Here is a 25742-nt window from a genome sequence, read left to right as displayed (position 1 = left end):
TCACCCCAGCAATCCTTGTGTCCCCTCACTTCTTTCCCATCCTACTCTTCTATGTCCTTAGGACTCGGCACTTGGCCCCCTGACATGCTTATTCATGTACCTATCAACATCTTGACTCATCCCCCCTCCTGCTCATTCATCCCACAAACACCCTCTAAGATCCACTCTCTGTGGGACTTCAAATCCTACTAGGGCTGCCTCGTACCCTGAGGGGCTCCTGCAGGTAGCTTAACAAGTACATACATAGGCATTTCAAAACTGGCTTTAAATAATCATCAGGGCGCCAGGGTAAGGGGCTGGGGTGAGAACTTGTGACATATTGAGTGTGGGGCTGGGGTGCCCTGAGAGAAGGGGACCCATCCATCAGGGCAGCTGGGGCACCCCGCCCCCACCCTGGGACAAGGGAACAGAGAGAGGGGAGGCCCTCCCTGGAGGGTCCCAGGGCCAACTGGGAGCCAGCCCTCCCTTCGAGGTAGATCATCGGGGAGGGAATCGAGGAGGAGCTCCCACAATGGTGGTGACAGGCAGTCACTTCCTCAGTGGTACTGCTGATAGCTGGGATAGCCCGAGGCCGGGGTGCCATCCTTAGAGGGAAGCTGGCTGGGGTCCTCCAGGAACGGGGGTGCTGGAGAAGGGAGAATCAGATAGAGGGGAGGGGTGAGCAGTGAGCAGAGGAGGCTAGGTAGAGCGTCTCCCACCTCTCCCTGACCAGCTCCACCGGATACTCACCATTGCGGAACTGTTGGGCGGTGTAGCGAGTGAGGAGAATGCCAACACCCTCGATAAGGGCCAACAGGATGCCTCCCATCATTGCCGAGCCCACCATGGCCAATGGGCCACCTGGAGGAACAGGAGGCAGGGAGGGCGGTGAGGGCTGGCACAACAGGGTGGAAGAGGCTGGGGGCAGAGCTAGGGGCACTTACTGCGGGCAGCCAGAACAGCCCCGGTCAACGCCCCACTGGTGATGGAGTTCCAGGGGTCCTCCTTGCCCCGCAGGCGCACCAGGCCACAGTCAATGGTGGAGAACAGGCCCCCCCACACTGCAAAGCTGCCTGCAGGGACAGAGAGGCCTAATTAGTGTTCCTGGGGGACCCCAAGAACCCACAGCTTAGGGAATGGGGACTTCCAAGGGCTGAATGCTCTGGTGAAGAAAGGGGAGAATAACCCAGATGCAAAGATAGACATTAAACTTACGGGATATTCCCCACATCTGTCCCTAAGGTAGCTACTTCTTCAAGCTGTCTCTAATTGCAATCAACATTCCCTTCTTCACACGGAGGGAATAACTGTTTAAAGCACATTTACCTTCTATATGGTTTTTAACAGAGCAACTTTGATCTTCATAAACCACACAGAGTTGGAATTCTGATCTTGGGTTCAGTAAGGAAACAGGTTAGGAAAGCCAGTTAACAGTATGATAGTTAAAATGTTTACTGAGGCCTTATCATATCCCAGGACCTGATCTAGGTACTGAGGGTTATTTGACTTCTAAATTTTTTTAAAAATTTAAATTAGCTATTATTAAAATGCTTAGCAGGGAAACCAACACTTAGTAAATACTACGTAAATTATATAAATTTCAAAATGACTGGGGTGGTCATCCCCATGTTACAGATGGGGTTCAGAGAGGTGAAACCACCATCCCAAGGTCACGTTATAAGGGAAGAGCCAGGGTCTGGACTTAAACTCCAGAACTCACCCATATTAAATCGTTGATAAACATTACTCCCTCAAGGAGTTCCCAGGTAGAGCTGGGGCTCAAATGTGAACCTTCAACTTGAAGACTAGACCTAAAGCAACAACCACCGCCAACTTTGCCATCACATCTCCTATGTCTCACCAAGCCTCTCACCTCCAATCTGAGGGGCTCGGATCCTCATGGCGTTGACACTACCTCTCAATCGGTGCCGAATTCCCTGGGGAAAGGGAGGAGGAGAGTCAGAGCAGGGCTGAGGTCACTGGCAAACAGGGTTTTAATTTTATTTTTTAAAATTTTTATTGAATTAGCCTGACCAGGCGGTGGCGCAGTGGATAGTGTCAGACAGGGATGCCGAGGACCGAGGTTTGAGACCCCAAGGTCGCCAGCTTGAGTGCGGGCTCATCTGGTTTGAGCAAAAGCTCACCAGCTTGGACCCAAGGTCTCTGGCTTGAGCAAGGGGTTACTCGGTCTGCTGAAGGCCCACAGTCAAGGTACATATGAGAAAGCAATCAATGAACAACTAAGGTGCCGCAATATGCAACAAAAAACTAATGATTGATGCTTCTCATCTCTCTGTTCCTGTCTATCCCTCTCTCTGACTCTCTCTCTGTCTCTGTAAAATAAATAAATAAATAAATTTAAAATTTTTATTGAATTTATTGGGGTGACATTGGTTAATATTATACAGGTTTCGAGTGCACAATTCTACAACACATCATCTGTATGTTGTATTGTGTGTTTACCACCCCAAGTCCAAATAGCGTTTTTAGCTTTTCAGAGAAGGAAAGGGGTGGGAATGCCGTCAGGGCTATGGAGGGGTAGAGGTGTGGAAAAGCAGCCAAGAACTAGGGGGCTGGGGAGTACCCCAACACAAGTATTCTCAAAGCTGGGTTGAGAAGTTCTCATCTACCTATCCATCCATCCATTCAATGATTACTACGCACCTATGTGTCAGGCACCCTGCTGTACGTAGGGATAGAGCGGTGAACAAGGTAGACCTGGCCCCTGCCCTCTCATAGCTCACATTACAGTGGGACAGCCAGATCCTGAGCAAGGGTACAGATAAGCAAGACAGCTTCATACAACAATATGTACCCTAGAGGAAATACGATAAACCCTCTAAGGAAGGGGCATTTGTTCTGAGACCTTAAGGATGAGAGGGAGAAACTTGGGTAAGAGTTACAGGAGTTGAGGGGAGGGGTGAGGAGATACATAAATTGCAGAGACTTTGGCAAATGTATGGCATTCAAAGTGTGACATTTGATGAGATCTCCAGGAGGGGTTTGTCAGAGAAAGAGTCAATTCACTATGTTAAATTAAAAACGTTTCCTTAACTTTTTTTAATCTTCTTTTAAAGTCTTTTAAATTTTATTTATTGATTTTAGAGAGGGGGAGGGGGAGAGGAGGAAGGGGAGAGGGAGAGAGAAGGAGAGAGATGGAGGGGGAGAGGGGGAGGAGAGGAAGAGGGAGAGGGAGAGAGAGGGAGGGAGAGAGGGAGAGAGGTAGAAAGGGAGAGGGAAAGGCAGGGGAGGAATAGAAAAAATCCATTCATAGTGGTTGTTTCTTGCATGTGCCTTGACCCGGCAAGCCCAGGGTTTCGAACTGGTGACTTCAGGGTTCCAGGTTGATGTTCTAACCATTGCACCACCACAGGTCAGGCAAAGACATTTCCTTAACTTTAAGGTTGTCTTCCCTCTACAAGTTAAATTCCTGTCATTTCCCTCTATCTAGGCTTCTGACCCAAAATCTGCCTCTAGGTAAAATCTGTCTGGCTCTGCATACACACATAGAATTTGGTGATGTGGATGAAAAAAGTGCTCTATAGCCTGACTGGTGGTGGTGCACTGGAGAGAACATTGACCTGGAACACTGAGGTCCCTGGTTCAAAATCCCAAAGTTGTGGGCTTCAGCATGGGCTCATCCGGCCTGAGCATGAGATTAACATGATCCCGTGGTCACTGGCTTGAAGTCCAAGGTCGCAGGTTTGAGCAAAGGGTCAGTGGCTTGGCTGGAACCCTCCCTCCAATGCACATATGAGAAGCAATCAATGAACATTTTTTTTTGTATTTTTCTGAAGTGAGAAGCGAGGAGAAAGAGAGACAGACTCCTGCATGTGCCTGACCAGGATCTACCCCCTACTCCACGAGGAGGAGGCCATGGAGCCATCCTCAGTGCCCGGGCCAACTTTGCTCCAATGGAGCCTTGGCTTCGGGAGGGGAAGAGATAGACAGAGAGCAAGGAGAGGGGGAAGGGTGGGGAAGCGGATGGGTGCTTCTCCTGTGTGTCCTGGCTGGGAATTGAACTCAAGACTTCCACACGCTGGGCCGACGCTCTACCACTGAGCCAACCGGCCAGGGCCAATCAATGAACAATTAAAGTGATCAGCCTGACCCGTGGTGGCGCAGTGGATAAAGCATCGACCTGGAAATGCTGAGGTCGCCGGTTCGAAACCCTGGGCTTGCCTGGTCAAGGCACATATGGGAGTTGATGCTTCCAGCTCCTCCCCCCTTCTCTCTCTCTCTCTCTGTCTCTCCTCTCTCTCTCTCTGTCTCTCCCTCTCCTCTCTAAAATGAATAAATTTTTAAAAAAAATTAAAAAAAATAAAGTGATCTAACTACGAGTTGATGTTTCTCAGCCTCTCACTTAAAAAAAAAAGTGCTCTGTAATAAAAATCTAACTGTTAAGTAATCACACAGGGTGATCTGATCTTAAATTCTTAACCTGAGGCCTGCAACTTCCCTAGTAAAAGGTTATCTTTGCCTTAAGCAAGTCCTGTTCATTGTTTCTGTGCATCTAAATTAACACACCTTTGAAAGATCTCATTTTTAGACCCCTCAGAAGGCTAACCACCCTCAAGAGAGCACATAATTTTAACTGTCCTGTAATCCATACAGATTTCCACACCTTTCTTTCTCCCACATTCATGTAATCTTCCCTACGATCATTCCTTAATTCCAAACGCATAAAACTGCAAACTGTTATTCTGGGAAGCATTTTTCTCTGTTGAGATCTTACTTCCAGGCACATCCTCTCTCTATTTGGCTCAAATAAACTCTCAATTTGTCTACAGGTTTCGATATTCTATGTCAACATCAATGACTGTTTTCACAGCACAGTACTTCCATAGAGAAGCTCCATTTGGGTTTGAGGTGAGGGTCAGAGGTCATGTTTGCAGTTCCCCAAAACCCCAGATCCTGGAGTCAGGCCTGGCACAGAGTAGGCAAGCCAGCTCCAGAACGATGAAGGGCATGCATGTAACTGGCAGCTCCAAGCCATTTTCAGAGTAGTATCCCATGCTGGCAGGACGGGATCCCTGCACCACCCAGGGAAGGCCAGGACTCACGACAGGGGCATTGCGAAAGCCCTTGATGGCCTGGAAGACTCCGCCACCGATGACACCCATAGTGAAGGCTCCACCGCAATCATCCACGATTCGCCATGGGCTGCAAGTGTAAAGGGGAGGATGGGGTTAATGTGAGCCCTCCCCCTATGGCCTATGCCATACCACATGGACTCTTGCCAACTAGGAGAAACCAAGTCACCCTAATGGGAAGTAGCATTTCAGATGAGATTATTTCCCCTCTCATTTAAGCAAGAAATAGTGCACTACAAAAAGAAAAAGATTAGTCTTTGCCCTCTCCACCCCATCCTTTTCCAGCTAACCAAGGAATCAGTTAACCGCTTTAGTACTATCAAAAATTATATGAATTGGTATGTGCCAAGAGTTGGCACGTTTAGATAATCACTACATAAGTGATAAGTAGCTAGTATTGTTTTGAAGCATGACGATTCGCACCCCTTTCATAACCTTGAGCTGGTCCAACCAAGCTCCGCCCCCTCCCTCTCTTCTAACCGCACACAACTGGGAAAAACCAAGAGCCGGCCGTGGGGAGGACAGAGCACCACCTCCTTGTTCATAATGGGTTCACCCAGGCCCCGCCCTCTGTCACTAAAGGAACCTGGGAAAAACCACGCGTGGTATTCCTGGGGATTTCCGCTCAACACCGCGCCACCCCTCGACAGGAATGGATTCGACCGGCGTGTCCCTTTTCATTAACAAAGACGGGCTGGGAGATACGGAGTCAGAGGAAACGTGGAATGGTTCGTCCTGTACCGCACCTTCTCCAGGCATATAGTTGTGACTCCTCTTAACGGAGCCCGAGTGGGAGGAACAAGTGGAGGGGAGCAGACAACTAAGCCTCTCTGGAGTCTGGGCCGTGGCTCTATGGGGCCAGAGCTTCCCCCGCCCGCCTCCCACAACTGGCCGTGGTGCCGCAGGGACAGTCCCGAGGCCTGTGCCCATCGCCGTACCAGGGCTCCCGAGCGTACTCCTCCATGGCGCCGGCGTCTAGCGGCGCAGTTCGGCTAAGCCCTAGCTGGGCCACACCCCCACTGGAACCGCACACACAGCGCCCACCTATCCCACGGCCAGGATTCAGTTGCTGCGTCTTACGTCAGGCCAACGGTGCACTCTCATTGGCTGTCCAGGTTGTGTCATCTGTTTTGCAGCCTGAGCTTGACCAGTTACTTCAAGTTTTGGGGAGAGAGGAGTTTTTTTGCGCTTCGGAAGGAAAGAGTTGTATGGTTCTGGGAGTTCTAGCAGCGATCACAGCGAGGCGGCGAGTCTGACAGCCTTCCACTGCGTGCGTGATTCTATTGGTAATGTCGAGGAGCGTGTATTGTTTCGAACTGGAGGAAGTACTCCACTGTGCACCCCCATTTTAAGTCTTTGGTTCCTCCCACCCGGCAGTCTTTGGGGGCATTGGGTGAGCCCATTTTGGGGACGTGGGGGAGCTGCATTCGACGTTTTAGGCGGTGGGTGGAGTCTGGGCCTGGGAGAGAAACTGGGTTGTGGAGCGCCTGGTTTGGCGAGGGTTGGTGAGAGTTTTGGTGATATTCCCACCTACCTCTTCCACTTTTGAGCACAACTTTCGTCTTCCCAGCTACATACAGGTACAGGTGAGGTGGTGGGGGTCCAGATGAGCACGTGCTGGGTGGGGGTGGGGGGCGCTTGGTTACAGGATCCAGATTCAAATTTTTATCTGAGCTGGTTTTTTAGCCTGTCCATCCATCCGTAGGTCTACCTGCTACTCGCTATGCCGCTGCCTGTTGCGCTGCAGACACGCTTGGCCAAGAGAGGCATCCTCAAACATCTGGAGCCCGGTGAGAGAGCTAAGAGCAGATGGGCCTACCTCGTGCTAGACTTGACAGGCACTTTGTTGTTGATACTGCCACTTGATACAGAGCATGGACCTACTGTGTACCAAGACGTGGAGTGGCAGGCATTTTATTATTAACCATATGGATTCCTGACACCCATTCCTACTGGGTACCAAGCATGGGTTGGGGGAGGGGCCCAGGGATATAGGGGTTTCATCCTTAATATTGACAGCTGATACCTATTTGGGCCTACTGTATGCCGGATTCAGTCCATCCATCAATCCATGGATGTGATTTTGAAGTATCTAATAGTAAGGATAGCTGTCATCCACTGCAGTGTCCTGTGCACGAAGGACAGTGGCAGGATGCTGATACTGTGTTCTTTACCATACTGTTAGATAACTTTTTTTTTTTCAGACCTGTGCCAGGCACTATGCTGGTGATATGTACATTATTGTTCACCATATCAGTAGCTAACATGTATTTTGGTTGTACTGTACTAAGTGCCTGGATACACATAATGTTTTAATATAGTATAAAATAATAATAGGACCCAGGTTCGAAACCCCGAGGTCACTGGCTTGAGGGTGGGCTCACCCGCTTGAGCATGGGCTTGCTGGCTCTGCTGTGGCCCTGTGGTCAAGGCACTTATGAGAAAGCAATCAATGAACAACTAAGGTGCGGCAATGAAGAGTTGATGTTTCTCATCTCTCTCCCTGTCTGTCCCTCTCTGTCTCTCTCACTAAAATAATAATATAATAATAATAATAAATGGGATCCCTTAAAAGCGTCGACCTGGAATACTGAGGTCGCCGGTTCAAAACCCTGGGCTTGCCCGCCCGGTCAAGGCACATATGGGAGTTGAAGCTCCCTGCTCCTCTCTCTCTCTCTCTCTCTCTCTCCCCTCTAAAATGAATAAATAAATAAAAATAATTAAAAAAAATAAATGGGATCCTTATTTAGGCCTACTGTGCTGGTAGCTGCTAATATTTACAGTTTAGTATCAGATAGCATCTATTTGGGGCTATAATGTGCCAGGCACTGGAAGATATTTTATTTTCACCTTGTTGATAAGTGACATTTATTACAAGCCTGATGGGTACCAGTTATAGATGTTATGGTTAATAATACTGATAACAGTCATTGATATTTATGTTGCCTACTAGTTGCCAGGTCGTGTGTACCTAATTTTTCTTTCTGCTGGTATATTTCTTATTAACAATACTGATGATTATAGCTGACATCTCTATTGGGTCTACATTATGCTGTTACTGACATATACATTTCATTGTTAGTTATAGGTCTACCGAGGGCCTGGTACAGAGCTGATAATACACACTCTTTTTTTAGCGAGACACAGACAGGAGAGAGAAGCATCAGCTTGTTACAGCACTGTAGTCATTCATTGATTGCTTCTCATACATGCCTTGAGCAGGGAGATCTAGTTGAGCCTGTGACCATGGGATCATTTCAGTGATTCCACGCTCAAGCCGGTGACCCCGTACTTGAGCTGGTGAGCCTGCACTAAAGCTGGATTAGCTACACTTAAGCCGGTGACCTCAGAGTTCCAAACCTGGGACTTCAGTGTAGCAGGTCGATGCTCTATCCACTGTACCACCACTGGTCAGGCCACACCTTTTTTATTCTACTCATACTGACAACTGTATCCATAGGCTTCAGGAACTGAATGGATCCAGAGCAATGTTTGGATAAATTACTTGCTATCCAAATTCTTGCTACTCAAACAAGTCAAGTAGGTCCCTGTTTGCCAATCCTGGGAGCTGAATATATTTGGACATTTTCAGATAAATCTCGTTTAAATTCATTTTATCCAAATAGATTTTGGCACTGTGCTGTTACGTACTCCTTGAACTCAGGCACTGAATGAATATGGATAAATCCCTATGTAAATTCCAAAACCAAATAGGCTTAGGTAACAGTATCTTAACAGAACAGATTTAGGTACTTGTTTTGGTAAGTTCGCTATTTAGATACTAGGGCTTGGAATGTGAGCGAGATGCGCCTTGGCTGGTGAGACCTGGCACACACACATCCACACGTGTTCCAGGGAATGTGTCTCTCTAGCCTTGGCTGGTGAGACCTGGCACACACACATCCACACGTGTTCCAGGGAATGTGTCTCTCTAGCCTTGGCTGGTGAGACCTGGCACACACACATCCACACGTGTCCCAGGGAATGTGTCTCTCTAGCCTTGGCTGGTGAGACCTGGCACACACACATCCACACGTGTCCCAGGGAATGTGTCTCTCTAGCCTTGGCTGGTGAGACCTGGCACACACACATCCACACGTGTCCCAGGGAATGTGAGCGTCTCTCTAGGCCCAAACTATAGGATGAGATTCCCTGATCTTGACTCTTCTCCTCCTCTGCCTGTCCTGGCAGAACCAGAGGAAGAGATCATTGCCGAGGACTATGATGATGATCCCGTGGACTATGAGGCCACTCGATTGGAGGGCCTGCCACCAAGCTGGTACAAGGTGTTTGACCCTTCCTGGTGAGCATGGGGATCTGGAGGGCGAGGAGAAGCTGACTTCTGACTTAAACCTTCCTGTGCTATTCCTGGCCTTGGGGAAACAGGGGATACAAGGGAAGGTATCTAGAGGTCCTGATATGGGTTAGGTATAGGCAGAGATTGGGGAGCAACTGAGGCTTCCAGGAGAGGACATCCATACTGACACTGCTTTCCTTCTGGTCACTGCCCCACAGCGGGCTCCCTTACTACTGGAATGTGGACACAGACCTCGTGTCCTGGCTCTCCCCACATGACTCGAACTCCATCGTTACCAAATCTGCGAAGAAGCTCAGGAGCAGCAATGCAGGTGAGTTGGCAGGTCCAAGGGTGCCTCAAGTTTTAGCAGTTCTCAGAACGGGTTCAATAAATGATAGTGGATCCGGGAGGGGCAGGTGATACAGTCAGTAGTCAGCCTCAGCCCCAGGCAAGAGAGGCTGTCAGAGGCAAAGGCTACTGGGTCCTGAGGTCGGAGGAGGAAGTTACTTCAAGGCTTTTGTGTCCCCAGATGTTGAGGAGAAGTTGGACCGCAGCCATGAGAAATCGGACCGCAGCCATGAGAAGTCCGAGCGGAACCATGAGAAGGCCGACCGGGCCCATGAGAAGGCTGACCGGAGCCATGAGAAGGCCGACAGAGACCGAGAGCGTGGCTATGACAAGGTGGACAGAGAGAGAGAGCGAGACCGCGACCGTGGCTATGACAAGGTGGACAGAGAAGAAGGCAAAGAACGCCGCCACCATCGCCGCGAGGAGCTGGCTCCCTACCCCAAGAGCAAGAAGGGTGAGCTGAGCAGGGCCAGGCTGGGGTGAGGCAGCATGGCCCGCGGCCTGCGGTGCACCATGTACAGCAGCTCTCACTCCCTTCATGCTAATGCCTGAATTCGCGGCCTGGGAGGAGCTGCCATGGCAGCTGTGGGCTTCATTTCTTCTTGAGGTGGGGGAGCTCCATGATCAGAGGCCCCTTGTGCCTCCATTGAAGACCTTGCTCTGCCATCTCCTTCCACAGTTGCAGCCCGAAAAGATGAAGAGTTAGACCCCATGGACCCCAGCTCATACTCAGATGCACCCCGGTAAGTGATACCCCTGCATGAGCCCTGCTCTTTCCTGACTCACTGGACCTGTGACCATTCCTTTTTGCGTATCTTCTCCCTCTACTTGTCAGCTGTTTGTTTGGGAGGGGGATGCTACGACATCCCACATTCCTAACCCCTGACTGACCTGTCACCCCCAGGGGCACATGGTCAACAGGACTCCCCAAGCGGAACGAGGCTAAGACGGGTGCAGACACGACAGCAGCTGGGCCCCTCTTCCAGCAGCGCCCCTACCCATCCCCAGGGGCTGTGCTCCGGGCCAACGCTGAGGCCTCTCGAACCAAGCAGCAGGACTGAACTCTTGCTGGTTTTTAATAAAAGCTTTTCAATGGATCGTGCCCACCAGGCCAGAGTGCTGTCTTTCCTTGCATTTTTGAGGCTTTCCAACCAAAGGCAGCAAGATGCAAAACAGTTTATTTGTTAAAAACTCCCCTAAAAAAATACTGTGGGCATGGCGGGGAGATGTGGGCAGCAGGGGCTAGAGCCTGAGGTGGGTCCTGTCCAGGCCCTCCTTACCAGTGAGTTTAGTCGTGTCAGCCCTGTGTGGGGTAAGGCTGGTGGGGACGGGGGTTGGTGTCTGCCTCCTCCCACCCCTAACACTGATCTGAATTTAGCCCTGGCTGGCCCAGGGCATGAAGGGAGATCGATGCCAGGCCAGTGTCTTCAATCCCAGCGGCTATGAACCCTTCACCTTGGTGAGCAACCTGTGGTGGAAATGGGGAGGAAAGAAAAACAGAAAGCTGGGTGGGCTGGCAGGCAGGTGTCCTGAGAAAGCGAGGGTGACAGAAGCGAGGTTGGTAATCCTGGGGTTAGTAACAGAGCCCCTGTGTAGAAAGCAGGTCCCCTTGGTCAGAAAGCTACACGTGGACTAAATAAATACAACATCTTTATTTGGCATTTAGGTATCCTGACATTTGTTCATTACAGTTCCTTAGAAAACAAATGAAAAAATCAGAACAAGTTAATCAAAAATAAAAATTCAACCGCCCTATTTACACATAGCAAAGCCAGCCCAGGCATCTCCCATGCATACGTACACACACTCACACAGACAGACAGACACACGCACACCTCTGGGAGATGGTTAGGGGTTAATAAGCTTTGAAGAGTGCATGGGGCAGGTTCCATTATTTCATCAATTTTAAAATACCCCCTCTCAGGAAGTAAGGGTGCCTCATTCAGCCAGTGGGGTACCAAGTGTAGTTGGCAGCTTTATTTTCTCTCTCAGGATGTCCAGAAAATAACCCTGCATCTGGCAACCGAGTTCTTAGCTTCAATGAGATTCAGCCACCACTTCAAGGACCTCCCTCCCTGCTTTTTCAACACCCTGGATAAATTATCTGATTACACACATCCCCAAACCACTAAAAACCAAGTCGTCACTGTTTCTGAACCAGGCTGATCTCAGCTCTCACCCTTTCCCCCCCTGGGTGCTCACAAGAGTCCCATTTTCAGGGGTCTCGGTGTCAGGGTAGCTTCCTGAAGGCCAGAAAAAGACAGCTGCTAATGTGGTCCAGTGTGGTTTGGTTGTAAGGGGAAAGGCCTGGAGCTATGGGAAATTGAACCCCACAGGTAGGCATCAGTCATTACTAAAAAGCTGTAGGACTTCTGTCCAATTTGTCCGTAACAAAGGTGGAAGGGTTGCTGGGAGGCATTCTCCCAGGCATGAGACAGGACGCCTGTGGCTGAGGTAGGGGGCAGGCAGAGAAAAAGGCCTTAAATGACAATACCCCCAACCTGATCTTCAAAGGGGTTAGACTGGGGCAGAGGCGGTAGCTCTAAAAACCCCTCTATAGGTGTGGGTGGTCATCAGACAAGTTGTCATGTAACACCTGCCCAGCCCCACACCTGTCCGAAGGGTTCATGTAATGACTGCTCAGCTCCACACCCCTCCAGAAGTCTCAGTGACCTGGGAGAAAGGACTTTCAACCCCAGAGGAGCTAGGCCCCAGTGGCACCTTGGGTCCTGCACATGCCCAACACCCTCCACCCTGTCCCCCTCCCCGTCTCCCCGCACCACTGCCAGCCCTCACTTCACCAGCACTGACTTTGGCAGAAAGGGCTCCGTGCTGAGGTCTCCACGGTGGGAAGACAGCTGTGGTGGTGGTGGCTGCCCAGGAGGTTGCTGGTGAGTGCAGGGCCCGGAGGCAGAGGTGGAAGTGGAAGCTATGGCTTTGGCTGTACCCCGGGGAAGGCTGTAGAGGTAGACGGCGCCGATGACCAGCCCAGCGCCAAGGGCAAATAACGGGTCCACGTGGAAGCCAAAGAGGCGGATGGAGGCAACAGTGGACAGCACAATGGACAGGGAGGTGGCAAAGCCCTTGAGGATGTTGTCAGCGTACTTGACAACAACAGCCACCAGTAACCCGCCAAAGGCCTGGTTGAGCACCACACCCCAGACAGCAGGCGTGTACCCGAAAAAGAAGCCACGGCGGGCCACAGCAGTGCCCTCAGCCCACCAGAGCCCCACCAGGCCCAGTGCCGTGCCAAAGAGGCCCAGCTGTAGGTTGCGTAGCCACACGGAGCCTGAGCTGCCTTTGAGGATCTTCTCAAAGTAGACACCTGCAAAGCCAGAGGAGAGACAGGAGGCCACAACAGCTGCTAGGCCCACCCCAGGGTTCTGGTCCAGTGGCCGTGGGCCCCCACCACCGGCTTGCTGTGCCTGGACAATGGCGACACCCGTGAAGAGGAGCAGCAGGGAGGCCCACTGCAGCCGGGAAAGGCTGCGGTTCAGCATGAGCACGGAGAACAGGGCTGTAGTCAGGATCTTCAGCTGGTACGTCACCTGTGAGTGGCATGTGGAAGGCACCGAGAGTTGCCACTGACCCCAAACATGTGCACAGGGGGACACCACCCACTATGGGCTCCCAGGTACAATGGGGGAACAAGGTAGGGTAGAGGACAATAAAAACAGCAAAAATCTCCAGCCACTGGCCATTGACTGAGATGTAGCTAAATAGCTGTGTGGTACCTCCCAGGAGGAGGCCGACTATGCAAGGAAGTCCCGGGCCACACCCAAGCCCACATCCCGACCTCATTTCCTGGCTGTGTGATGACGGAGAGAGCACTTGTCCTGTCTGAGTCCTGACATTATCTGCTGTAAAATATGACAGGTGTATATCAAACACCTTACCTCACACAGTAGGTAATGAATGAATGATAGACATCATGATGAGAGAGATCTTGATCAATACTTGTTTATACAAATGAGCCAGCCACACAGTATCAGCAAACTATGTGCTGAGTGTAGGTCTAAGCACTTCATATGAATTCTTTCATTTAACCCTAATGTATGAAACGCACACTACTGTAATGTCTAATTTGAAGATGAGAAATCTAAGGAATAGGGATGTTAAGTGATTCACCCAGCTGGAAACTAGCAGAACTTGGATTTGAACCCAGACAGCCTGGCCCCACGCTCCAGGCTCTTAACCATGTTCGCAAGGCTGCCCGCAGACACCCTAAAGCCAACCAAGGGCTCTTCCCAGGCATTACAATTTAATCACCCCAGCATCCCAGTGAGGAGCTATTACCACTTCCATTCCCATTCCTGATTCTCACAGATGAGGAAATAGAGGTCAAGGAATTTCAGAGGATATCACAAAGTTGATACAGCCCCTGGTCTCTGTAGCCCCACCCCACCCCAGCCAGTTCCTCTGGGGCCATGCTGGGCTTGGGCTCACCTGGAAAGTGGCAGCTGGTAGGTTGGAGATGGCAACATACTGGAGGTTATTCTGCAAGGTGTAGATGAGAGAGGGCACTGCGAGCTTGAATGTGTCCACATACTGCACCAGGACCGCCTCGTGGAGGAAGAGGACCAGGTGCTTCACGTTACCTTGGTGGGTGGAGGAGAGCCCTTTTTAGCACTGACTACCAAAGGCAGGGATCCTCTGAGGCCTGGGCCTGGGCCTGTGTCTCCCCAACCCACTCTGACTCCCTGAGGGCTAGAATAAGGTCTGTGCTCTCCATTTCCCTAGACTTGAAGTACACCTCAAGTAGGCCTTTAGGATACTCATTGGAATAAACACAGAAGTCCATTAACATTGGACTTAACACCGTGTCTGAGAATCACAGACCAACATCTCACGCATCTCAGAGCCTACCTCCCTGGCACAGAACTCCAGGACAAGCACTCAATACACATTTATATAATGAACGAATCAGCATTAACTAAGATCTTGTGAAGCAGAAGCCCAAGGAGTGTAGGTGGAAGACTGTTTACCAAACAGGGGAAGTTTCAGACTCCACTCGTAGACTTAACCTAGCTTCTTGCTGGCCTGCAAGCTGCCTGAGGGGCCATCTCCCACTTGGCTGCATCTTTCTGTCAGCCCTATACACACCAAGCGGCTGCCCTGCCACGTGGAAATATGCAGGCTTGACTATTAAGCAAAGAGTCTTGTTGGGACCTGCTCCAGTCAACAGAGAATACTTTCCTATATAATAAGGCCTTCGCAAAGCTCACCCCACTTTTTTCACAGTTCAGCGTCGCTCCTCGGGAAAAATCCAACCACTGTACAAGATTGTCGCAGGAACTGGTGATGCTTGCTCACATACACTAACTATCCTTGCATTTCATGGCATTAATCCCAGTGGTAATTATCAATGTCTAGCCCCTTACCCAAACTTCCTGGGCCCAGGTGTTTGACGTTCAAAAATTTCCAGGTGTTAGAAAGGTAACGTGGTATTTATACAATATATTTCACATAACACATCCCACATCATAATCCAGCACATTCATATTCCCACCAAATGAGCAAAATAAAAACACAAATATATAAATAGCCCCACATTAGGTCATGCCAAGTTTTACCACCAAACTAACTCAGGAAAAAAGGAAAATGGGTGTGTGTGAAATTGTAGGTAAGAGACGAAAGTCTGTGATTTAAGTATGCAGCTATTTGTTTCTCCCCATCTAAAATATCAGCCCTGCGAGGGCTAGATGCACATCTCTACTGCTAACACGTCCACCTCCACAGCAAAAGCAGGGCCTGCCATGCAGTGTTTACTGGAAGTATCTCAGAATCAATCCAGAACAGAGTAGGTAGGTCCCTAAACTGCTGCCTCCCAGAGCCCTGGAGCTAATGGATGTGTAAGAATGTTTCATTCGCCTGACCTGTGGTGGCACAGTGGATAAAGCGTCGACCTGGAAATGCTGAGGTCGCCAGTTCGAAACCCTGGGCTTGCCTGGTTAAGGCATATATGGAGTTGATGCTTCCAGCTCCTCCCTCTCTCTCCCTCCCTCTCTCTCTCTCTCTCTCTCTCTCTCTTTCTCTCCCCCTCTCTCTCTCCTCTCTAAAATGAATTAAAAAATTTAAAAAAATTAAAAAAAAAGAATGTCTCATTCATTGTAAGTGCCCAGGACATAGCCACGTGCAAGGCCTTTATAGAGAAACAACTGGGCTACATTTTAAAGAAGAAGGCCTTCAGGGAGGTGTTTAAATTAGTAGATAAGCCCAACTTACAGGAAATACAGGAGGGAGAATGACACTATAGGGAGGCAGTCAGCAAAATCCAGGTTACCCGCCTGACCTGTGGTGGCGCAGTGGATAAAGCGTTGACCTGGAACACTGAGGTCACCGGTTCAAAACCCTGGGCTTGCCTGGTCAAGGCACATATGGGAGTTGATGCTTCCTGCTCCTCCCCCCTTTCTCTCTCTCTCTCTCTCTCTCTCTCATTCTAATTCTCTCTCCTCTCTAAAATAAATAAATAAATAAAAATTAAAATCCAGGTTACCCAAAGCCTACAAGACAAATGACCTGATTTCTTCAACAAATTAACTAGAGAAAAAAAAAAAGCTGGAGGAAAACCTAGAGGTTAACAAACTCAGAAGACATTAAACCAATTACAAATCACAGATACTGATATAAACTTGATTCAAACACTCAGAGATACAGGGAACAGACTGACAGCTGTTTGAGGGGAGGGGAAGAGGGAGGGGGTTAGGTGAAAAAGGGGAAGGGATTGAACGAGGTGGGGGAAAGAAAAGAAACCTCATAGAAAACAGTATGTTGATTACCAGAGGGAAAGGAGTGTGGGGGAGGTAGGAGAGTAATGGGGGGATAAATGGTGATAGAAGGAAACTTAATTTGGGGTGGTGAACACAATACAATTTACAGATGATATATTATTGAATTGTACCCTTGAAACCTATATAATTTTGTTAACCAACGTCACTCCAATATATTCAATTAAAAAAACTTGATTCAGCCCTGGCCGGTTGGCTCAGCGGTAGAGTGTCGGCCTGGCGTGCGGGGGACCCGGGGCCGATTCCGATTCCCGGCCAGGGCACACAGGAGAGGCGCCCATTTGCTTCTCCACTCCCCCCCCCTTCCTCTCTGTCTCTCTCTTCCCCTCCCGCAGCCAAGGCTCCATTGGAGCAGAGATGGCCCGGGCGCTGGGGATGGCTCCTTGGCCTCTGCCCCAGGCGCTGGAGCGGCTCTGGTTGCGGCAGAGCAATGCTGCGGAGGGGCAGAGCATCGCCCCCCGGTGGGCGTGCCCCGGTGGGCGTGCCCGGTGGGCGTGCCCCCGGTGGGCGTGCCCCCGGTGGGCGTGCCCCCGGTGGGCGTGCCGGGTGGATCCCGGTCGGTCGCATGCGGGAGTCTGTCTGACTGTCTCTCCCCGTTTCCAGCTTCAGAAAAGGAAAAAATAAATAAATAAATAAAAATAAATTGATTCAAACAATTTTTTTTTGAGGTAGACAGGAACATGGAGCTGCTCCTAAATGTGCCCTGACCAGGGAATTGAACCAGCAACCTCCACACTCCAGGACTATACTCCTACCGACCAAGCTACCTGGCCAGGGCGATTCAAACAAACTCGTTTGTATCAATTAGCCTATAGTAAAATTGGTTTCATTTTGGTAGAAGTCGCTGAACCTATTGATGTCATTGGATGAGAACTTACTGTACTTCAACATAATAAGGTCGGGGGTAGGTAGGCAGACACATAGATTGGCAGTGAGTGGATAATTACTGATGCTGTTTAATAGCAGAGTGACTATGATTTGATAATTGTTGAATCTGGGTGATGGGTACATGGATATTTCACTATTTTATCATTTTCTCTGATTTTGTGTTTGCAATTCTCCAAAATAAAAAGTTAAAGAGAAATAAATAAATCATCACATAAGGGTCACCTGCTACTTATGGGCACAGGCTGGCTCACTTGTACAATTCCCTCAAGCCAGCTCCTGTGGGGGGCGGGTATAAAAGCATGGATGCAGCTACTTAATAGCTGGAGGAACAAGGCAACTTAGTTGCACTTACATACTCCCCACACAGTTTCACAGACACAGAGCTACTCCCCAGCAAACCCTCCATGTGAGTACAGGTGTGTACACAGACAGACACAGACACACACACACACACACACACACACACAGAGTCCTACCCACCAACTCCAGTGCAGCCCCTCCCTGGCTCATACCCCTCTTCTGTGCGAAGAGCAGCAGCAGGCAGGTGAGACCTTTGAGCACCTCAGCCATGACCACAGCAGTAGTGGCAAAGAAGCGGTCCCCAGGCAGCGTGCGGGTGTAGCGGATACTGAGGATGAGGGAGGCATTCTGGACCACCAGCACAGCCAGGGATATGTATTTGAGGCGCCGGTGAGCTGTGGGGAATGGAAGGAGCAGGGGGAAGAACGGGTCAGAAATTGCTTGGGGCATACCACGCCACCATCCTCCTCCCTCCTTTCTCAACCAGGATCCTCCTAGCTACCACTGCTTCCTCCTCCCTCTGCCTGCCCATTCTAACCCAACGAGGGCCTGACTCTTCCTGCTTCCCCAGCCTCAAACAGGAAGCACCAGAAATGTAGAAGTGGGCAGGGCCCCACACCCGGAATCCTTCCTGAAGTGTCAGAAAATGGCTGGGAAAAGCCCAGTATACCCCACCCTTCCCCTGAGAAGCTACTCCCCCAGAAAATATACCAACTACATTCTCAACATTTATTGAGTGATTACTGTGTGCCTATCAATGGGCTAAGGGATTTATACGGATTACCTTAACAGACTCCAAAGGAACTACAAAATTTCCCATTCATAAATGAGAAAACCAAAGATTTATATGAAATGTTGCTTCTACTTAATGAGGGGTTTCTGATGTAAAGAATGATTCCCAATACAGGGAATGAGACCACTGTATAAAGCATCCTAAGAAACAGTCTTCCTCCCATCTAAGGAATTATTTCATTCCTTCACACTCAGAATAATCTCTCCAATCCTTTTCCCTGTGAGGACTGATTCCTTCTGACCCAAAATGATCTAACAAATAAATAATTCCCACACTACCCCAAGGATTGAACCCCATATAATCAACGGGTACTTCACCAAGAATGACTTGGTTCCTTCAATGATATAAGGAAATTATTTCCCTATACTCCATATGGTCTAGTCCCTCCAACCAGCGCATCCACCTACCTTTAGACAAGGAATTATTCCTTGTTTCACTCACATAATGAACAATCCTGTCTGTAAGGAAGAGCCAGGTACCCTCAAAACGTCCTTTCTCTGCCATATAAGTAAGGACCCCTAATCCAACATATAATAAACTCTACCTCCATTAGAAGGGGACCTCTAGAAAGGTCTGCTCCCCATATAATAAAGGATATCCCCATCCTCAAAATGGACTCTAACTCACATAAAGACCCGCCCCAACCTAACTCACAATAACCTCTGTCTCTCTACAAGGAAAAAACCACCACCCTCAGAATAGCCTCTCCCTTCTATAAGGAAGAACTCTTTCACCCTCAAAATACTCTCTTCCTTCTATAAAGAAAAATTCTCCTACCCTCGGAATGGTCTCTCCCTTCCATAAGGACGAACCCCACACACACTCAGTGGTCTTAGCCTCCCCAAGAGGAAATATCCCCTTAAACTCAAAAGTCTCTACTCTCTACGTAGGGAAGGAACCCCCCATCACCCTCAGAACTGGTCTCTTCCCTCCCCCATCCACTCATCCCCACCATACACACATAGGTCGGTCCATACGGGATGCTCCCACACGGTTCAGTAAGGAACCTTCCTGACCCCCCCCCCCCGAGATCCTGCCCCCTGCCCCGCTGCCGACCGCTCGACCACAACCTGTCTCACCCGCACTCACGGTACCAGGCTCCAACACCCCCGCGGAGACCGCCCCTGGCCCGGCCACCGCGGTGGAACCAGTAGATCCAACCGCTGCCATGTTGGCACCTGCCTGGCCCGTCCCCTCGGCAACAGCAGGCCACTTCCGTGTTCGTCATTTCCGCTTCCGGGCCGCCAGGGTGAGGCGGGACAATGAAAAGGCTAACCAGAGCAGTGGCTTTTCTTGTCTGCTTCTGAACACCAAATTTTAAGACGCTTCGGGACTTCCAAATTCCATCGGGATATGTAGACCAGGCGCAAAGCTGAGTCAGCCTCCTGCCAATTCTGTACAGCCTCTTCGGGCCATCCCGGTACTAGACCCGCCCTCTTCATTGATTCTGTTTTCCAGACCGCCCGCCCATCCTGTCTCAGTATCATTCGTTCAGTTGCCCCGCTTCTACCTGGGCTCTTAATTGGCACGGTTTTCTCATGGCACCACCCTTTTTCCATCAAAACTAGGTCTTTCTCAGTAGGACTGAAGTCCCGCCCCCCTCTCCCTGCGAGGCCCCGCCCATGAAGAGCATGCGAGATTTTGGGAGGGAAATAAGACCGAGGAGGCAGGGCAAGTGCAGGTCCTGCAGGCAAGCTAGCAGATAAAATCAGAGCAGTTTAGGATATACAAGTGAAAAGGCACAGGGAGTTGAGACAGAGAGGACAAGATAGCAATTGAGACAAAAGAGAACTGAGACATGGACTGGTAAGCCAGCAGGTGAGAGGCTTACAAGTTAGCTTGTTGAAAGCAGAGCAAGAGGGTATGGCTGAAGTTGGGACAAGTGAAACCAAGATAAAATAGGGAAGATAAATCAAGAATTCAGTTATGAGAGGGGTGAGCAGTTAGGGAGACAAAGGAGATGTGAAAAGGTAAGGGCAAAACAGGTGACACAGACTCTGGTTATTACAAAGCAAGGAAGGGTTGGGAAGACTTCATACCCAAACCTAGCCCCACCCTTACCAGTGCCCTAAAAGGGCTGTTCTTCTCCCATGGGGAAAGGATTTACACTTCCTCTAGAGTAAGGGGAAAGGAGCATTTTTCTGCCCCAGGAACATGCCATCTTTAATTGGGGATGTATCCCAAACATCTTCAATGTCTATCTCTGGTGGAGCCCTTCTGTGTATATTGGTCATTACCTCAAAGCTCAGGAGGGGGTGCTGTCAAGTTTTCCTTTTTGGATCTACTTAAATGACTCTCTAGATCTTTAGGATGGCACCACATACTGAGGCTTCTTGAGGGCAAGTGAGATCCAGTCCATCTCCCTCTTGGCTCAGCATGCAGTAGATGCTCCACAAATGCCTCACTGCAACCACAACTGACCAGTCACTTGTGATTCTACTTTATTAAATAGTGGGTTTCCACACATGGCTTTTTAAATAATCCAGGCAGATGGAGAAGGGAGAAGATGACAAAGTTGGAGCTCCCTTCCTCCCAATACATAAGTATTTACATTTCAGCAACTGGACAATCCTGGCTCAGGAGGAGGCAGCGAGAATCCAAAAAAGGTGGAAGGGGAGGCCCCAGGAGAACAACGAGACTTACTTTTATTTCCCCCACCCATCCCCCCCAAAAAACCATCCACCCCATCCTAGTGGACTCTGGTGGTGTCCATCTCCCATTCCTTCCCAAATTATGGAAGTAAGGTTCTTCTCACCAGAATAAGAGCACTTGGGATAACAGAGTAGGGTCCCTTCACCAAAACCAAAACAAAACAAAACAAACAAAAAAGCCCTGGGATAACAATAGGGCATTACCTCTCCCAGAATAAACAACCCTGGGCTGAGGTAGGCAAGCAGCTTGACTGAATATGGAACCCTAGGGTAGAAGAAAAGAGTCCCTTTACTAAAATAAGAGCTGCTAGGGTATTGAAAGAGAGCACCCTTGCCCAAATTAGAGCATTTTAAACTAAGTTTGTGTGGTGGTAGCAGGCAGGAGGTGCCAGTGTAAGGGTTGTTAACACGTCAGAATAAGAGTCCTGGGGCTCAGAATGGAATTAACTTCAAATAAACATCCTTAGCAAAATGAGAAGCAAGGAAGTCCCCCCTCCAGAATAAAGAAACCGTCAATTCTGGGAGGAAGTTTCCTTAACAGGATTGGGATGGGGACTGGGCAGATTTGGCTTATGTTTTCTGACCCCGATCCCCAATCTCTGACCCTAGTAACACTGGATTTTTAATGACCTGTAAAACCAAGTCAACAGATATCCTTCTATCCCTGTGGCATGGCTGTGGGATGGCTATCCCAACTAGGGCAGCAGGGGCCAAGCCAAAGGGGTAGGATCCCCTTTAGGGGTGTCGGGGGGTGCATCCTCGGCTGGTGTCTGCATCCAGGGATCCAGCAGGATCTCCTCCAGTGAGGGTCGGGCAGAAGGTTTGGGGGCCAGGCACCGGCGGATTAGGGCACAACAGTCTGCAGGTCAGAAACACACAGGAAATTAGCAGTTAGTTGTGGGCACCAGTTCCTGGAAGGTATGACTCTACTGGGCTAGGGTCAGTGAGGGCCTCACCTGGGGATACATGGGCAGGGAAGTGGAGCTCAGCCTCCAAAATCTCTTGGTCCCTCTCGAAGGGAATGTCCCCGCACACCATGTCATAGAGAAGAACACCCAGTGACCAGACAGTGGCCGGGAGTGCATGATACTGGTGACGAGAGATCCACTCCGGGGGGCTGTACACCCTTGTCCCTGCACGCAAGCCAGAGGTTAGACCACTGATAATGCCCTTCTGCCACCCCACCCTCCCCAGAAGGATGGTCCTGTCACGACAATAGGAGCTCTTTAAATATAACAGTAGGGTTTCATTACAATAAGAGCAGTTAAGAGAGCACAGTCCCCCCCCCCTCACAGAACAAAAGCATTTAAAAGTAACAGCAGGCTACCCTTACCAGAAAACACTCAGAAAATAGGATTCCCTCACCAGAGTAAGAGCCCAAAACAAGGTCAAGGTACTGTGAGAAAACAGACTTTCACAGAGAGGACAAGGCATGAGAGCCCTCAATATTAAAAATGAAGACCCTTATAAAGGTGCAATATAGATCAAAGTTACAGGACACCCCAGCACTGGAGATCAAAGGTCAAGAGTCCATAAAAATAAAAGGTAAAAAAATTCTCCCCATTGAGATTTAGAGAAGCCTTACCATCAAAGTCAGTGTAGGGTTCATCATGAAGCAAGGCGCCAGAACCAAAATCAATGAGTTTGATACAGACTCTGCGGAGATCTATCAGAATGTTCTCATCCTTGATGTCACGATGGACAACTCCACGGGCATGGCAGTGCCGAACGGCTGCCACTACCTGGGCAAAGAGGCAGCGGCTTCGACCTTCACCCAATGGGCCCTGTTCTGTGATGTAGTCAAAGAGATCCTGGGCAGGCAAAGGCCGCTCAAGGACCAGCATGAAGCCCTCTGGTGTCTCAAACCAGTCAAGCAGGCGGATCACACCAGGGTGTCCACCACCTGCACCCACCTTCCATAGCAGTGCTACTTCCAGTGGGCATGTGACCGAGTCCGGCTGTCAGGGGGAAATAAGAAGGGAACAGACATTAGGCCAGTAGCTCTGAGGCCAACTTCTTGTGTGAACTTAAAGCAGAGCCTCTCGGCCTCCTGACTATTTGGCCCTTAGCAAACCATTTCCTTCTCTGGACCTCAGTTTCCTCATCTTATTAAGGGCTCAAATTCTCACACAACCATTGGAAGGTAATTCAAACCAAAACCCTATGCACATCTGGCACGTAATAGCTCAGTAAATGTTTGAAGAAAAAATTAAAGTGGTTCTAATGAAAGCCTAATATGAATTTTGTTTTGTTCACTGACATCTCCAAAGAATTTAGAACAGTAGGTGTTAATATAAATGCTGAATAGATGAAGGCACTCTATAGCACGGCATCTAGCACACAGTTAGCAGTAAATAATTACCATTACTGTGTAATGGTTTCTATTATATTCATTGACAACTCAAGATTTAGAACAGTGCCTGGTAATAGGGTAAAGCTCAATACATGCATTAAGTAGGTGAAAGCAATTAGGAGAAAAGGACCTACCACAAACTGAACTTTCAAAAAATATAGTATTTTCCCAAGTGCCTAGAATTGTGCCTGGCACATAGTAGGTGCTCAATTTACTCTTGTTAAATGGCTCAAAGTGTGTAACTCTAAAGGAACTGGCACAAAGTACCTCAATATTATTGTTTTGTTACTGTTACCAAGCATTCTAGAACCATGTTGAATGAAAGTGATTAGTGCGACCTGGAATCCAGTAAGCTTTTTATGATGAAGCAAAGCCTGAGGTATACCGTTAATGTTTCCGGCCACAAAAGCCACCCCACTCTAGAAACCCCACGTGAGCACAAGGACTTCCAGAAGCAGCCCTCCTGCCTGAGGTGGGGCCCTCTCCTGGCCACTCCACTGACTTGCACAGCTGCAGACAGGTTTTCTCACGGTGATGAAAATTCCACTACGCAGGCGCACCTTCTCCCTCTCGGTCCCACCGCCTGCGCAAGCGCCGTCTTCCCAAATGCCACGAGGGGGCGCTCCCGCCTTTACAACTGGACTAGACCCGCCCTGCCATCCGTTAGCGCGCTAACGGCAGAGAAGCAGCCGCCGTCACCATGGCAACCAATGACCTCTGCCCCCCTCCCCACCAGCATGCCCTGCGGGCAGCCCCTGAAGCAGGGTTTGGAAGAGGAGAAAGGGGGGCTGGAGGGTAAAATCCTGGGCTCTAGAGGAACTAGGGTGAGTCAGAACTGTGTGGAGGTGTGGATGTCACTGCAGGGGAGTAAATACCGGCTAGGAGGAGTGATCTCTTCGCCCGTTACATGGCCCGGGGAGGCACACAGCCATAGAAAGGCAAAGGGGCGAGTGAACCCATCGTCAGTCATGGCGCCACCAGGTCAGGAAGGTACTCACCAGGGAGGACCAGCCCAGCACGCGATTCCGGGGGATCACTTTGATGGCCACCTGGAGAAGCAGGCTGGGGTGAGGGGGCCGGCAGATGATCCCCAGAGCCCTCCCAGTCCTGAGCCTCATCCTATTCTTTGTGGCCCCAACCACGCCAGACTACATCACGACCCCCAACGAACGGGGGCTTCTCCCCGGCCCGCAAGTCCCCAGGACCAAGTTCACCTCTCCCACTACCCTCAGCCCCGGGACGGACCTCCCTTTCTCAAGCTCAAAACCTCGCACTCCAGGTTCTGAGTTTCGAATTTCTTCACACCCCAAGTGCTCTATCTTCCCATTCAGTCCCAAGATGCCCCGACTGTCCCAGGGTCCTGTTCCTCAAGACTCCATAATGGACATACTGGACACCTTACCTCCAAAATCGCCCAAATCTCAGCTATGGGTCCCCACCTTCGCACACATTCACACATCCTTTGGATCCCAGGTTGCAGAGTTCTCAGGACCGCCCGTTCCCCGGTCTCACTCCCTGGACCTCCCGAACCCCTGCCCCTCCCCCACACGCCCACCTGAGTCGCCCCCCCCCCACACGCACGCACACGGGGGCGCGCGCGCTCGAACGCCCCCAGCAAGCCGGGTCGTGGTTCTCAGGTCCTTACCACACATACATTGTGTATTCATTCCCTTGTCAATCAGCAGCCCAGCCCCGGGCCTCTCGCCCCCGCCACACGCACACCTGACTCTCCCCAGACCCTCGTGGCGGATACCTGGAGTCGGTCTGTGACGCGATGTCCCGCGAAGACGGTGCCAAAGCCCCCCTTACCCAGGAGGGGGCCAAGTCGGTATTCGGCCTCGAACGCTTCCCGATCCTTGCCCCCTACGCAACCGGAGGCGAGGAAATCAGGGTGGCCGCGTGCGGAGACCCGTCGCGACCCCTCCCCCCTTCCCGCGCGCCGCCCTCCACCATTTCAGCCCGCCCGGCCTGGTACCGGTAGGCAAGCCTCTCTCACCTGGCGGCGGTGTGGGGGTCACGGGGGCCACCGCGAGCCCCTGAAGAGGCTTGCTCAACATGGAGGAGGCGCTACGCAGATTGAGCCCGCTGAGCCCACAGGGCGTAGACGCCCGGGGCAGCGAGGCTGGGGAGCCAGGACTTGGAGGAGCCAGGGTGGCAGGCAGGGAAACTGGTGGCCCAGAAGCGCCCACAAACGGCGCAATGCTAAGATTCGCCGTGCTCTCCAGCCCCGACGATACTGAGCCGGGGCACGC

General features: G+C 50.3%; 4 protein-coding genes across 8 annotated transcripts; 1 reads left to right on the top strand and 3 right to left on the bottom strand.

Annotated features, from left to right (window-relative positions):
- Positions 1-246: 246 nt before the first annotated feature.
- Positions 247-6121, bottom strand: TIMM17B (translocase of inner mitochondrial membrane 17B). The gene is made up of 6 exons (XM_066356897.1): positions 6011-6121; positions 5043-5142; positions 1853-1916; positions 924-1052; positions 730-840; positions 247-625 (listed from the first exon to the last, which is right to left on the bottom strand). Exons 1-6 carry the CDS (start codon positions 6034-6036, stop codon positions 537-539), a joined length of 519 nt encoding a protein of 172 aa, XP_066212994.1. The 5' UTR covers positions 6037-6121; the 3' UTR covers positions 247-536.
- A 102-nt stretch (positions 6122-6223) lies between these two features.
- Positions 6224-10821, top strand: PQBP1 (polyglutamine binding protein 1). Of its 4 annotated transcripts, none has more exons than XM_066356895.1 (7): positions 6224-6358; positions 6778-6862; positions 9264-9375; positions 9588-9700; positions 9899-10171; positions 10397-10460; positions 10622-10821. In XM_066356895.1, exons 2-7 carry the CDS (start codon positions 6796-6798, stop codon positions 10776-10778), a joined length of 786 nt encoding a protein of 261 aa, XP_066212992.1. In that variant the 5' UTR covers positions 6224-6358; positions 6778-6795; the 3' UTR covers positions 10779-10821. The 4 variants fall into 4 exon arrangements, with proteins under 4 accessions (XP_066212992.1, XP_066212990.1, XP_066212991.1 ...); XM_066356893.1 differs by having other exon boundaries at positions 6224-6397; XM_066356894.1 differs by lacking the exon at positions 6224-6358 and adding an exon at positions 6500-6652.
- Positions 10822-10879: 58 nt separating this feature from the next.
- Positions 10880-19680, bottom strand: SLC35A2 (solute carrier family 35 member A2). 2 transcript variants are annotated; one of them, XM_066356960.1, is made up of 5 exons: positions 19566-19680; positions 17906-18088; positions 14164-14315; positions 12529-13265; positions 10880-11185 (listed from the first exon to the last, which is right to left on the bottom strand). In XM_066356960.1, the coding sequence occupies exons 1-5, from the start codon at positions 19654-19656 to the stop codon at positions 11158-11160; spliced, it is 1191 nt and encodes a 396-aa protein (XP_066213057.1). In that variant the 5' UTR covers positions 19657-19680; the 3' UTR covers positions 10880-11157. The 2 variants fall into 2 exon arrangements, with proteins under 2 accessions (XP_066213057.1, XP_066213058.1); XM_066356961.1 differs by having other exon boundaries at positions 12529-12675.
- Positions 19681-20910: 1230 nt separating this feature from the next.
- PIM2 (Pim-2 proto-oncogene, serine/threonine kinase) lies at positions 20911-25740 on the bottom strand. Its single transcript, XM_066357246.1, has 6 exons — positions 25487-25740; positions 25244-25353; positions 24489-24539; positions 22723-23095; positions 22094-22270; positions 20911-21996 (listed from the first exon to the last, which is right to left on the bottom strand). The coding sequence occupies exons 1-6, from the start codon at positions 25545-25547 to the stop codon at positions 21833-21835; spliced, it is 936 nt and encodes a 311-aa protein (XP_066213343.1). The 5' UTR covers positions 25548-25740; the 3' UTR covers positions 20911-21832.
- Between the last annotated feature and the right edge of the window lie 2 nt (positions 25741-25742).

Source organism: Saccopteryx leptura, chromosome X (assembly GCF_036850995.1).
Source record: "Saccopteryx leptura isolate mSacLep1 chromosome X, mSacLep1_pri_phased_curated, whole genome shotgun sequence".
Lineage (NCBI taxonomy): Eukaryota > Metazoa > Chordata > Mammalia > Chiroptera > Emballonuridae > Saccopteryx > Saccopteryx leptura.
Note: the sequence above shows the minus strand (reverse complement) of the source record. Positions and strands in the feature narration are given on the sequence as shown.

Bases quoted from the DNA above. Each gene is read 5' to 3' on its own strand.
- PQBP1 (XM_066356893.1), top strand. From the start codon at position 6,362: ATGTCGAGGAGCGTGTATTGTTTCGAACTGGAGGAA. The intron at 6,398-6,777 runs GTACTCCACTGT...ATCCATCCGTAG, and splicing joins ATTGTTTCGAACTGGAGGAA to GTCTACCTGCTACTCGCTAT. The intron at 6,863-9,263 runs GTGAGAGAGCTA...CTGTCCTGGCAG, and splicing joins CCTCAAACATCTGGAGCCCG to AACCAGAGGAAGAGATCATT.
- TIMM17B (XM_066356897.1), bottom strand. From the start codon at position 6,036: ATGGAGGAGTACGCTCGGGAGCCCTG. The intron at 1,917-5,042 runs GTGAGTCCTGGC...CCCTTTCCCCAG, and splicing joins GCTTTCGCAATGCCCCTGTC to GGAATTCGGCACCGATTGAG. The intron at 841-923 runs GTAAGTGCCCCT...CTGTTCCTCCAG, and splicing joins GGCTGTTCTGGCTGCCCGCA to GTGGCCCATTGGCCATGGTG.
- SLC35A2 (XM_066356960.1), bottom strand. From the start codon at position 19,656: ATGGCAGCGGTTGGATCTACTGGTTCCACCGCGGTGGCCGGGCCAGGG. The intron at 18,089-19,565 runs GTGAGACAGGTT...CATTCCCCACAG, and splicing joins GCCTGGTACCGTGAGTGCGG to CTCACCGGCGCCTCAAATAC. The intron at 14,316-17,905 runs GTATGAGCCAGG...CCACCCACCAAG, and splicing joins GCTCTTCGCACAGAAGAGGG to GTAACGTGAAGCACCTGGTC.
- PIM2 (XM_066357246.1), bottom strand. From the start codon at position 25,547: ATGTTGAGCAAGCCTCTTCAGGGGCTCGCGGTGGCCCCCGTGACCCCC. The intron at 24,540-25,243 runs GTATCCGCCACG...CTGCTTCTCCAG, and splicing joins GCGTCACAGACCGACTCCAG to GTGGCCATCAAAGTGATCCC. The intron at 21,997-22,093 runs GTGAGGCCCTCA...TCTGACCTGCAG, and splicing joins CCCTGCCCATGTATCCCCAG to ACTGTTGTGCCCTAATCCGC.